The sequence below is a fragment of the Gorilla gorilla genome, chromosome 1 (genome assembly GCF_029281585.2).
Source record: "Gorilla gorilla gorilla isolate KB3781 chromosome 1, NHGRI_mGorGor1-v2.1_pri, whole genome shotgun sequence".
NCBI classification, from domain to species: Eukaryota; Metazoa; Chordata; class Mammalia; order Primates; family Hominidae; genus Gorilla; species Gorilla gorilla.
The window spans coordinates 220,126,227-220,138,319 of NC_073224.2; the positions used below are offsets into that span (position 1 = coordinate 220,126,227).

The window sequence follows — 12,093 nt, forward strand, 5'->3', positions numbered from 1 at the left end:
TTGTCCAAGATCACACAGCTCAGGCAGAGCTGGGATTTGAACCAGTCTGTGCTCTTTGCCCCTGCACTCTTGTTAAGAGTTGCTTCTCCATATCCAAAACTTTCTTCGTGGACAGCAGGGCCAGGCCATGCTGTAGCCCTTGGCCCTGAGCCCTTTCTGTATATAAATTTGCCTCTAAGTAATTTTCGGTTCACTTAGCCATCCCCTCCCCAAATACATACCTCATTACCACCCCAAGGTAATCCCAGTAAATTGCAGTGGGGCAAATTATAATCACTGTGATAGCAGTAGCTAACATTTATCCAGGGTTCACTGGTGCCAGACAGTGTTACCATGCCATTTAATCTGCCCAACTCACCTGTGAGGCAGGTCCTGTTATTATCCACATGTTATCTCAGAGGAAAATGAAGCTGAGAGGTAAAGTGAGGACACAAAGCCAATTTCCAGGGGAACCAGGACTCCCCCAGGTGGTTGGACTTCAGAGTCCGACTCTTAACCCCATCCTCCACTGCCTCCTTCTGCCACCTTGTAAATAAAAATAACGATACTAGCTAACATCGTTTTTAGTCTCATGTAGTTGAGCCTCTACTACACGCCAGGCTCACTTTCGGCCCTTTATATTTATCATCTCACTTCATCCTCAACCAACCTTATGAAGTTGGTCTCTTGAACCCATTTTGCAGATAAGGACGCTGAGGCACAGAGAGGCCATTACACTTTCCCAAGATGCTCTCTGCTAAGATTCCTCTTCAAGAATGAAGGCCTTTCACCTCCAGCTGCTGGCAAGGCTGCCAGCACAGCCCTGAGCTGTCTGTACCTTTTTGGGCCTGCCTCAGCTGAAGGGAGCCACGTTGCCCGAGGTTCTGTCCCTTCCCTGGGGCACCTGCATCCGGTAACTGGCTGATGCACAGCAGTAAAGGCCTGGCCCTCTCACCCCGCTGGAGACAGTTCCGAAGTGTCATCCCATCTTTAGAACTCCCTGCAGGGGCTGCTGAGACCTCCCTTGAGATTGTATCATAGCTCAGCTGCCTCCTCTGCCCAGCCCTGCTTCCTCCCTTCCCTCCCCAAGGTGTTGATCCCAAGGGGAGCCCTAATCATCTCATTTCAGGGCAGCTTCCCAGGAACCCGACCGTAACAGTGGTGAGGCCGGGATTTAGTTTATTTTTTTTATTTTTATTTATTTTTGAGACAGAGTCTCACTCTGTCACCCAGGCTGGAGTGCAATGGTGCGATGTCAGTTCACTGCAACCGCCGCCCCTGGGTTCAAGCGACTCTTGTGCCTCAGCCTCCTGAATATATGGGACTACAGGTACATGCCACCACGCCCAGCTAATTTTTGTACTTTTAGTAGAGACGGGATTTCACCATGTTGGCCAGGCTGGTCTCGAACTCCTGACCTCAGGTGATCCACCCAGCCCCACTTCTCAAAGCGCTGGGATTACAGGCATGAGCCACTGCGCCCGGCTGAGGCTAGGATTTAAACCCAAGTTCCTCACAACTCCCATCAAGGTCTCGGTCCCACTCTAAGGAATGTGATAGCTGGGCCATGTGGTGCAAGGGCAGGGGGCTCCTGACATTGCCTCTACCACCCGGGAGCTCTGCTTGTTTCTGAGAGACCTGAGTGCAGCCTCTGCCCTACAGGGCAGAACCCAGTGTTGGAGTCCCAAGGCAATGTGGTTTGAGGCAGGCTGGGACTCTGACTTTGGAGACAGACCTGGCTTCTGGGTGTCAGCCCTTTCCCGGGAGTGGTATAATCACCTTCTAAGTGACTCTCCTGGCCCACCTGCCACCCGGCTCACACCTGCTCCACAGAGGTGGCTGTGTCAGAAGTCTGGTGTGGACTCTGCCATGATCCCCCCAAATGCTCTGGGCTTCCCACCTCTGTGTCTCAGCTCAAAGGCTTCCTTCTCCCCTAGAGCGGCCCCATCCCATCCTCCCCTGGGGACTCCTGTAGGACTGCACTCAAATGCCCACTATGGACAGAGACTGGCGGTGGCAGTGCACGTGGAGGGCACTCTTCCCTTCACTTCTTCCACTTTTGCAGCAGCCAGCGTTTTCCAGAAAGCACGTCCTTGGCAGCATCCAGGAGAGCAGATGGCCTTCTCTGGGAAGCCTTTTCTGGTGGCTGCCGTCACTTCTGCAGGTGGATCCGGGGCTCCCTCTGTGGGCTGCGCTGAACTGATCTCCACCTCTGTCCTAGGGTACCACACGGCTCTAGAGTCACTTGGTTACTTGAGCATCCACCCTGCTGTGAGCTTCCTCAGATACCAGGTTTTTCACCTTTATTCGTCGCCCCTGGCACAGCCCAGGCCCAAGGCGTGCAACCAGTCACCATCCATTGCTGTCATTGCTGTGGCTTATCAGCCTCTTTGATAAACATTTTGGTGAGAGAAGAAACCAAAATCCACATCACCCAGGCTGGGCATGGTGTCTCACGCTTGTAATCCCAGCACTTTGGGAGGCCGGGGCGGGTGGATCACCTGAGGTCAGGAGTTCAAGACCAGCCTGGCCAACATGGTGAAATCCTGTCTCTACTAAAAATACAAAAAAATAGCCGAGCGTGGTGGTGGGCACCTATAGTCCCAGCTACTCGGGAGGCTGAGGCAGGAGAATCACTTGAACCCAGGAGGCAGAGGTTGGGATGAGCCAAGATTGCACAACTGAACTCCAGCCTGGGCAACAAGAGCGAAACTCCATCTCAAAACAAAAACAAAAAACAAAATTCACATCACCCAAGATGAGGTCTTTGACTGCCTCTGTATTTGAGGGATCACAGTCAGTAAGTCATGCACGTGCCAGCCGTTCACATCCGTGACCACAACTAATCTACACTGCCCAGTGGAGGCTGAGCTCTGAGGATCCTGGAGAACTAAGCCATGTCTGCCTTTCAGCTCCTTCTGCACAGAGTTCATGGCAGGCCTGGTGAAGTGGCTGGAGTTGTCTGAAGCTGTCTTGCCAACCATGACTGCTTTTGCGAGCGGCCTGGGAGGTGAAGGAGCAGATGTGTTTGTTCAAATTTTACTGAAGGACCCCATCTTGAAGGACGACCCGACGGTGATCACTCAGGTACACCCAACACCTGGTGGTGGCTGCTGGGGACAGTAGAACAAATCATTTTCTTTCAATGTTAGCCTAAAAAATCACTTCTAGTGGGGTGGAGCAGTTGGAAGATAAAATATGTCATCATAATATCATATCATGATCATAGCTGATGTTGAATTATCATTATTGAATATTTACTCTGGACTTAATGCTGATTATGTGCTGGTACCTTTTCAAAAACTAACTCATCTAATTCTCGAAGTGACTTTATGAGGTAAGTGGTAGGGCCATCCCCATTTCATAGTTGAGAAAACTGAGACACAGAGAGGTTAAGTAACTTGCCCAAGGTCACACAGCTGATAAGTGGTGGAGCCAGGATTTCAACCTTGGTAGTCTGACTCCAGAGCCCACATTCTTCTAAGCTGTGGCACCTCTTTTCAGAAGCAGAAGCTTCACTGTGTGCCCTTGAGCATGTCACTCACCAGCTATGCCTGCAGTTAAAGCAGATAGAAGCTTGTGACACAGACTGTTGGTAGGGAAAGTACGTGGATTTAAAATAGCCCCTTCCCCTCCTTATCTCACTACCTGAAATCCTCATGTATTTCTTTCTTCGCTTGCCTGTTTATCATCTGGCTCACGTCTAGAATCTAGGGCAGTGGCTTTTTGTCTGTCTTGTTCTGCCACTTGGTAGGAGTCAATATTTGTCAAATGAGCGCGCCGTATCGTATATCAGCTTTGTCATTGATGCCTGTTGTCTTCTCCCTCAGGACCTTCTGAGCTTCTCACTCAAGGATGGTAAGTTGATTTTCTAAGCTCTGTAAATGGTGGGTACCCATCTGCACCCTTGGCTAGCAAAGCCAGTGAGAGGTGCCACCACCTGGGGCCGGGTCCCCCGTGGTCTTTTGACTTCAGGAAGGAAAGGAACCTGATGTCATTGGTGAGCTGGTGAGCCCTTCATTCATGCCAGGACTGTGTGGTGCTTCTCAGAGTTTATTTCACTTATTCCTCACAATAGGCCTATGGTTTTACCTCCTAAGTAACTCTCGAATCTGGTTCCTTCCCCTCTCCACCCAGGCCCCTGGTCTAAGCCACTGTCGCCCCTCCTGGATAACAGCAGGGCCTTCTCACTGGCCTTCCTGCCACCACTCTGGCCAGCAGTTTTCTCCCCACTCTGCAGCTAGAGTGTTCTTTTCAAAGGCCCACATGACCACGCCACCTCCCTGCTAACTGCCTCGAAGTGGCTCCCTCTGCACTCAGGAGAAAAAAATCAGCCCCTCTGGTGTGGCTCTCAGGCCCTGGTGGGCTGACCCTTGTCCTGCTCCAGCCTCACCTCTGCTTTCAGTCCCCCTGCAGTGGGGCTTTCAGCCATGCCGGCCTCCGGCAGCTCCCTGAGCATGTGTGCTTTGCGGCTTTGCACACACCCCTGAGCACGTGTGCTTTGCGGCTTTGCATGCACCCCTGAGCATGTGTGCAAAGTGCGGCTTTGCACGCACCCCAGGGCACGTATGCTTTGCGGCTTTGCATGCACCCCTGGGCACATGTGCTTTGTGTACAGCGGCATCTTTGCACACACCCTTCCTCTGGCTGGAAATCTCTTGCCCCCCTTTGCCTACTTACTTTTGACCTTTCCTTCATCCCTTCGCTCAGTCATCACCTCCCAGGGGAAGCCTTCTGGGTCTCCTGACTTGCACACTCCCAGCACCACATCGACCATGGTCACAGCTGTGCCCCTAGTTACATGATTCTTTGACTGGTAACTGGCTTCCCACGAGACCACACGGTGCCATTTAGGCAGGGTCTGTGTCTGGTTTTGTTCACTTCCAGGGCTTGACCCAGCACCTGGCACATCACACACACTTGGTAAATATCTGTTGAATGAATTAATGAAATAGATCTTATGGCCCCATCTTATGGATCAGGAAGTCAGTTCAAAGAGGTTAGGCAATTTACCTGAGGTTGCTCAGTACACGGCAGTGCGGGACTCCCTGTGTTGGCTTCTTAGGACTGCTGTAACAAATTCCCACAAACTGGGCAGCTTAAAGCAACAGGAATCTCTTCCCTCGCAGTGCTCTTGGCCAGGAGTCTGGAATCAAGGCATCAGCGGATCACACCCCCTCTGAAGGCTGCAGGGGAGAATCCACTGTGCCTCTTCTAGCTTCTGTTGACTCCAGGTGTGCCTGGTTTGTGGCTCCCTCACTTCAGTCTTTGCCTTCTTCTGCCTGTGGCCTCGTCCTTCCCCCTTTCCTCTCCTCTGTGTGTCTTTTATGAGAACTCTTGTGTAGGGTAATCTCATTTCGAGATTTTTAACTTAATTATATCTGCAAAGACTCTTTTTCCAAATAAGGTCACATATACAGGTTCTGGGACACAGATGTATCTTTTTTGTGTTGGTTGGGTTGGGGTGTGGTGCACTCTTCAGCCCTCTATACCAGGATTCCCCAACCCCCCCAGGCCACGGACTGGTACCAGTTCATGGACTGTTAGAAACTGGGCCACAAAAGCAGGAAGTGAGCAGTGGGCAAGTGAATGAAGCTTCATCTGTATTTTCAGCCGCTCTCCATTGCTGGCATGGCTGCCTAAGCTCCACCTCCTCTCAGATCAGCGGCGGCATTAGATTCTCGCAGGAGCGCGAACTCTATTGTAAACTGCACAGGCAAGGGATCTAGGTTGCGTGCTCCTTATGAAAGTCTAATACCTGATGACCTGTCACCGTCTCCCATCACCCCCAGATGGGACCTTCTAGTTGCAGGAAAACAAGCTCAGGGCTACCACTGATTCTACACTTTGGTGAGTTGTATAATTATCTCATTATATATCACAGTGTAATAATAATAGAAATAAAGTGCACGATAAATGTAATGCACTTGAATCATCCCGAAACCATCCCCCCGGCCCCCACACTGGTCCATGGTAAAACTGTCTTCCCCAAAACTGGTCCCTAGTGCCAAAAAGGTTGGAGACCACTGCTGTCTACCACTCCAGGATGCCTGCATTAAACCACTATGCGGGCTGCCTCCTGAGCCCCTCCCCACCCCCACAGCTCCCGTCCAACTTCTTCCCACCAGCTCCTCTCTGCCAGGGCTTCCCTATTATTGCATAAGTGGCTTCTTCTGTTCTCTAAACTGGGGAGACGCTTTTATGCAGTGACCTCTGATGTTTATTCTGATGGCAAGCAGGGAGGAAACACAACATAGAAGAAATTGCCAGCATCCTCCAAACCCTGTAATAGGGAAACTTTTGCCTGGCTCCCCACTGGAACCCTCCTAGTGGAAGGAGGAGGAGGAAGAGCAGAATTTCATAGTGGGAAGGAGCCGCAGGGGAAGGTCAGCAGGGCAGCTGTGCAGTGGGCGGGCTTTGGGCCAGTTGGAAGCCTGAGGAGGGAGAGTGGGATGGATTTCACCTGGGCAGGTATGCAGATGGCCGGCCTTAGCAAGGAGAGCGGAGAGAGGAGGGGTGAGGGGCTCCCCCCGGTACCATTCTTCATGCTGCAGAACTGCTGCAGACCAGGTACAGAGAATAGAAGGGAGAGGGCTCAGAAGTGACATCTCAGCCCTCAGATTCTGGTGGTCTGGTGCCAGCTGCAAGGGGACTGGGACTCTGTCTCAGGAATCCTGACGTTTGTCTCCAGTGACCCTTTCAGGGCAGGTGGTAGTCAGGAACCCTAAAAGAGGAGGGTGCTGAGGCTTGCTGAAGCCCACGCAGCAGGGCGGATGAGCTGCTTTCTCATGAATGCTTGGCCATGCATGTGTGTTTAGTGCAGTCAGTGCCTGCTGGGGTGGCAGGACATGTAGGTCACCCTACCTTGGGGATTCTTGTTATTAGCATAATAAACTTTCTTTACTGTTTTTTAAAAAAGACCTCTAAGCCCTTGCTACTCTCAGTGTGGTATGTGGACCCAGCAGCATCGGCACTGCTGGGAGGTTTGTGAGAAATACAGAGTCTCAGCCCCCGCCCAGACCCGCTGATTGGGATCTGCGTGGAATCCAGGCAATTCCCGAGTGCTTTCTACTTAGAGGAGCGCTGCTCTAAGGCTCCAAAGAGTGTGTTTGGGCCTAGTGTATCCAAAGCATTTTAATTCCATATCGTGGAGCTGAAAGGGCTCTCCACGGGTGACCAGGCCAGCCTCTGCTTTGAGGCAGGTGAGGCCTTCGGTAATACTTTATGTAGCAGAGACAGCCAGGCGGCCCCCAAGGGAGTGGCAGGGTTGACCTGAGAACATTGCTTCGGTCACTGGACTCTGAATGTGGGGCATTTTCTGTCTGCACCCCCTGGAGCTTACATTTCCAGGGCCAGGCAGTCTCAGGAGTTGTCATATATTTCATTACAGAGCGATTGTGTCACTTTATTTTTTTAACAGAAGTGAGGGAAGAATAATAGTATCTGATCCTCCTGGACTCCCTTGGAGAGAAAGGCTGAGTTGCATGGTGGTCTGAGACTCGGGCTGCTGGAGATCAGGGCAGCAGCTCAGCACATAGAATCTAATATTGGAATCAGTGTAATGGCAAAGCCGCCATGTGCCAAGTCCTAGCTGCGCGGCAGGCATGGCACTAAGGGCTTGTGCTGGCATTTCATCTCTCGTCCTCCAGTGAGGTGGTTTAAGGCAGTTGCCCCCATCTTGCAGACCTGAATCTCACACATCAAGGTCAACTTGGATGATCCTCTTTTTTTTTTTTTTTTTTTTTGAGATGAAGTTTCGCTCTTGTCCGCCAGGCTGGAGTACAGGTGGCATGATCTTAGCTCACTGCAACCTCTGCCTCCCGGGTTCAAGCGATTCTCTTGTCTCAGCCTCCTGAGTAGCTGGGATTACAGGCATGTGCCATCACGCCTGGCTAATTTTTGTATTTTTGGTAGAGATGGGGTTTCACCATGTCGGCCAGGCTGGTCTCGAACTCCTGACCACAAGTGATCCACCCACCTCGGCCTCCCAAAGTGTTGAGATTACAGGCATGAGCCACCGTGCCCGGCAATCCTCTCATTTTCACAGGTGGAGAGACTGAGGCCCAGAGAGGGGAAGGGGCTTCCTTACGGACGCACAGCGGCAGAGGTAGACTGGGAGTCAGAAGCAGTTCTCCAGCCTCCTGGGTCAGCCCTTCCTTTCTCTCATTGCTTCTTCATCAAGTAGAAAGAGAAGCAGCCTTGGCCCCGGAATCTAACTTTCCCTCTTTCCTCACCCAGAGAGAGTCATATGCATTCCACCACCTCTTTCTGCACCCCACCCCTGCAAACCCCAAACCATCTTGGGCACCTAAGACATCTCCACTGACTCTTCTCTGCTGTTTGTGACCTTGGAGCTGGCTCTGGCAGAAGAATTCAGTGGGTTTAAAACAGCCTGTCTTATGTCATTGCCTGGTGCTTCATGCCCACCCAGGCACGTTCTCATTATAGGCAACATCTAAACCAGCATCACTCTTAAAATTTCCATTGAGAATGACTACCACTTATTCAGCACCCGTTAGATGCTGGTGACCTTACCTGGCTCTTGTCAATCACTGTTTCATTTCATCCTCACAGCCATCCTTTAAATGTAGGCATTCCCACTTTACAGATGAGCAAACCGAGGCCCATAGAAGTGAAGTAATTGCCTAAGCTAGTAAGTGGCAGAGCTGGACACTCTAAAACAACTGCTGTTAGTCAGAACGTTGGCAGATTTTACCCTCAGGAATTAGGGAATTGAGGCATCCCCATGGGAATATAATAATACCTCATATCTAAATAATATCAGGCTTTGATAATGCCTGGGAGGTGCCTTTGGTTTATCCGATAGCCTCAACAGGTGCCAGCAGGTAAGAGGAACAGCTTCAGTGGCACACTGGGACCCAATGGGAGCAGGTGCCAGGGCCCCAAAGGTCCCCAGAGATCAGAGGTAGGTAGACCCTCAAATCACCTAGACCACCCTCTTATGTAGATGGGGAAACTGAGGCCTAGAGGGGGGAGGGGTTTGCTGACGATTGTCATGTCTGACCTCTTTATCTGTCCTAACGAATAACCAGGGACCAAGAATGGGGAGTATTTTGGGGATTGATTGTATTACAGTTCAAGCCCCACCTTGGCAAGTTACTGAATGTCTCTGTGCCTTGGTTTCCCCAGGTGTCCAAGGGAGTAACAGTAGTCTCTACCTAATAGGGTGGCGGTGAGGATTACATGAGCGAATCCATGTAGAGTGCCCAGCATGGAGTTGGCAGGCAGGGCACGGGCTGTGAGTGTTGCTGGGGTGATGGTGGCCATGGTGAAATGGGAAAACCCTGGAGTCAGGGAACCTGGATTTTCATCCTGTCTCTTGAGACTCTTGTGTGTGACCTTGATCAAGTCGCTTAACCTCTCTGAACTGCAATTTCAAGTACAAATAAGGGGCAAGAGCCAAATGTTCCATAAAAACACGATTTTTAAAAACTGTCTTGGGTTCTAAGAACATGATCTTGTAAAGCATGTCAAGATCCTTACAAGGATCTTGTAAGGAAAAGGTTGGTGTCGTGGATGGGCCAGTTGTCCAGGTCCTTCCTCGTGAGCTCCATGAGGGCAGTGCCCTTGTTGGGCCTGTTTACCTTTGCATCCCAGCAAGTGCAACACGGATGGACGCATGGTGGGCATTAGTATTTGTTGGATGGAGGGAAAAAAGGAGGGTGCAATAGAAGGATGGGTGGACGACGCTTCTTTGGAGAATGAGCTTAGATGCTGAGCAGCATGATTTGCTGAATGTCTTCTGACGGATGCATGGTGGACACTTGGTACTTGTTGGATGGAGAGAAGGAGGGCGGGAGCAATAGAAGGATGGGTGGGCGACCCTTCTTTGGAGAATGAGCTTAGATGCTGAGCAGCATGATTTGCTGAATGTCTTCCTTCTACAGAGATTGATGGGGGCAGAGGAGGAGGCTGTCTGTGCTGCAGGATTTCTCCCTGGGTGTGAGACGGGCTGATTAGTCACGGAGTCAGCCCAGGAAATTAGCATGAAAAGCTGCATTTCTCAGAACTTCCTGGAAGGTTGACCTTTACTGAGAGTTTTGGGATCTTAGTCACCGAACGATGCCATATTGGCAGCTGGGCGGAATTTTTTGTGCATGCTAATCATTTCCTTCTCCTCATCTAGTAGCAACCCACGAAGCGCTTTGCCCACACAACCGAAAAAATAAGTCTTTTACGTGATGAAAGTTAAACTAAATCTGAGCTGATAACTCTCAACCTCCACACAATTGATGTTTGAGGCTGCATCATTCTGTTGTGGGGGGCTATTCTGTGTGCCATGGGCTGCTTAGCCACATCCCTGGCCTCTACCCACTAGGTGCCAATAGACATTCCTGAGCTGCGGTAACCAAAAATGGCTCCAGACATTGCCAATGTCCTCTAGGTTGCAAAACTGAAAATACGGCCATCTCAGGTGGGGCTGGTTTACTTGCATTTGGTAATCTTCCTAAGTTCTTCTAGTTGCTCTTCTAAGCCGCTTACATAGATTCTGAGTTATTGCAGAGTAGATGATCATCAGATCTGCTGCTGAGACTGGTACTGTTAACCTGCTCTTACAGGGGAGAAAATGAAGGTTCTGCAGGTTAAGTGAGTAGCCCAGGATTACATTTCAAAGTAAGTTTCAAAACTCCATTTAAGGCCAAGTGAATCTCACCGTGAACTCTGTATTGGTCCCTGGGAGACTTAAACTGCGTCATGATTTTTGCCCTCTGATCTCTGAATCCAAAGGGAGGATCACCTCTAGGCCCTGGAACTGCAGGAGACACACACACTTGAGCCACGGCACTCTCTACCGCAGACGTGGCTCTGCTTTCTGGCCTAGTATTTATTACTGGATTGCAAACCCTGCCTCCCTGATGAATCAGAAAGGCTTGAGGTGTTAGTCCTAGGTTGTGGTAAAATGCAAATATTGTCACCTGGCTGCTGGGTTCTCCATCAACATCTTTTTTTTTTGAGACAGAGTTTCACTCTTGAGTGCAATGGCACAATCTTGGCTCACTGCAACCTCCACCTCCCGGGTTCAAGCAATTCTCCTGCCTCAGCCTCCCGACTAGCTGGGATTACAGGCATGTGCCACCACACCTGGCTAATTTTTGTGTATTTTTAGTAGAGACAGGGTTTCTCCATGTTGGTCAGGCTGGTCTCGAACTCCTGACCTGCCTGCCTTGGCCTCCCAAAGTGCTGGGATTACAGGCGTGAGCCACCACCACGCCCAGCCCAACATCCTTGAGATTCATACAGTTTATAATCCGTATCCAAACAGCCTGGTCCATCTATTCCGCAAATAAGAACTGACACCTGCTGTGTATGCCCGGCCCCATGTGAGGCACTGAGAGTAACTCTAATAGCAGATGCTCATTGAGTGCCTACTGTATGCCTGGCTCTGAGCTAAGTGCTTTCTTTATAGGAACCAATTCATTGAAACCCCACAATGACCCTTGGAGGTAGATGCTGTTACTGTTCCCATTTTACAGCAGAGGAAACTGCAGCAGAATGAAATGCCTGCCCAAGCTGGAAAGTGAGGAGTTAGGATTCCAGCCAGGCCCCGGGGCTCCTGAGTCCACCTCTTACCTGCTGTTCCACCTCCCACATGGAGATAAGTGGAGACCTTACCCCTGAAGCTGACTTTAAGAGGATTGGATGAGGCCTGAATGAAGGGCGGGTGCCCATGCAGCAGGAACCAGAGGAGCTGCTTCTCTTACTGATCCTGCATCCAAGAAGGTGGAGATGGGAGGGTCTCAGAAGCAACCCCTCCTCTCTCCCCTCTGCTCCAAGACCACTCGTCTTGAAGTAAGCTTGTCGCCGCCTTAATGCCCTTAATCGTCCTAAGCCGTGAGGACAAAAGGCAAGAATCATCCCCAAGATGTCCTGAGTTAGACTGCCCTGTGAGGGCTCTGCAGCCAGGCTCAGCCTCTCAAAATGGGGACCCTGGGCACACAACGGGGCTTCAACCCAGTGCACAGCAATGGACAGGGTGTATGGGACTGGAATACTGTGTAGTTTCTTCTTTATATGGAAAATAATTCATTTAGGATAAAAATGGGGCTACGTAATAAATATTCTAGAAAAAGTATGTAATTAGAAAAGTTGGTG

At 50.6% G+C, this 12,093-nt stretch overlaps 1 protein-coding gene across 12 annotated transcripts in view; it reads left to right on the forward strand.

Moving 5' to 3' along the window:
* TMCO4 (transmembrane and coiled-coil domains 4) overlaps positions 1-12,093 on the forward strand; it is a 118,710-nt gene that overhangs the window by 25,731 nt on the left and 80,886 nt on the right. For all 12 annotated transcript variants that reach the window (XM_063703747.1, XM_063703780.1, XM_063703850.1 and 9 more), the window contains 2 exons: positions 2,892-3,066; positions 3,810-3,837. In XM_063703747.1, the coding sequence (XP_063559817.1) occupies positions 2,892-3,066; positions 3,810-3,837 (203 nt within the window). The remainder of the gene's footprint in view (positions 1-2,891; positions 3,067-3,809; positions 3,838-12,093) is intronic.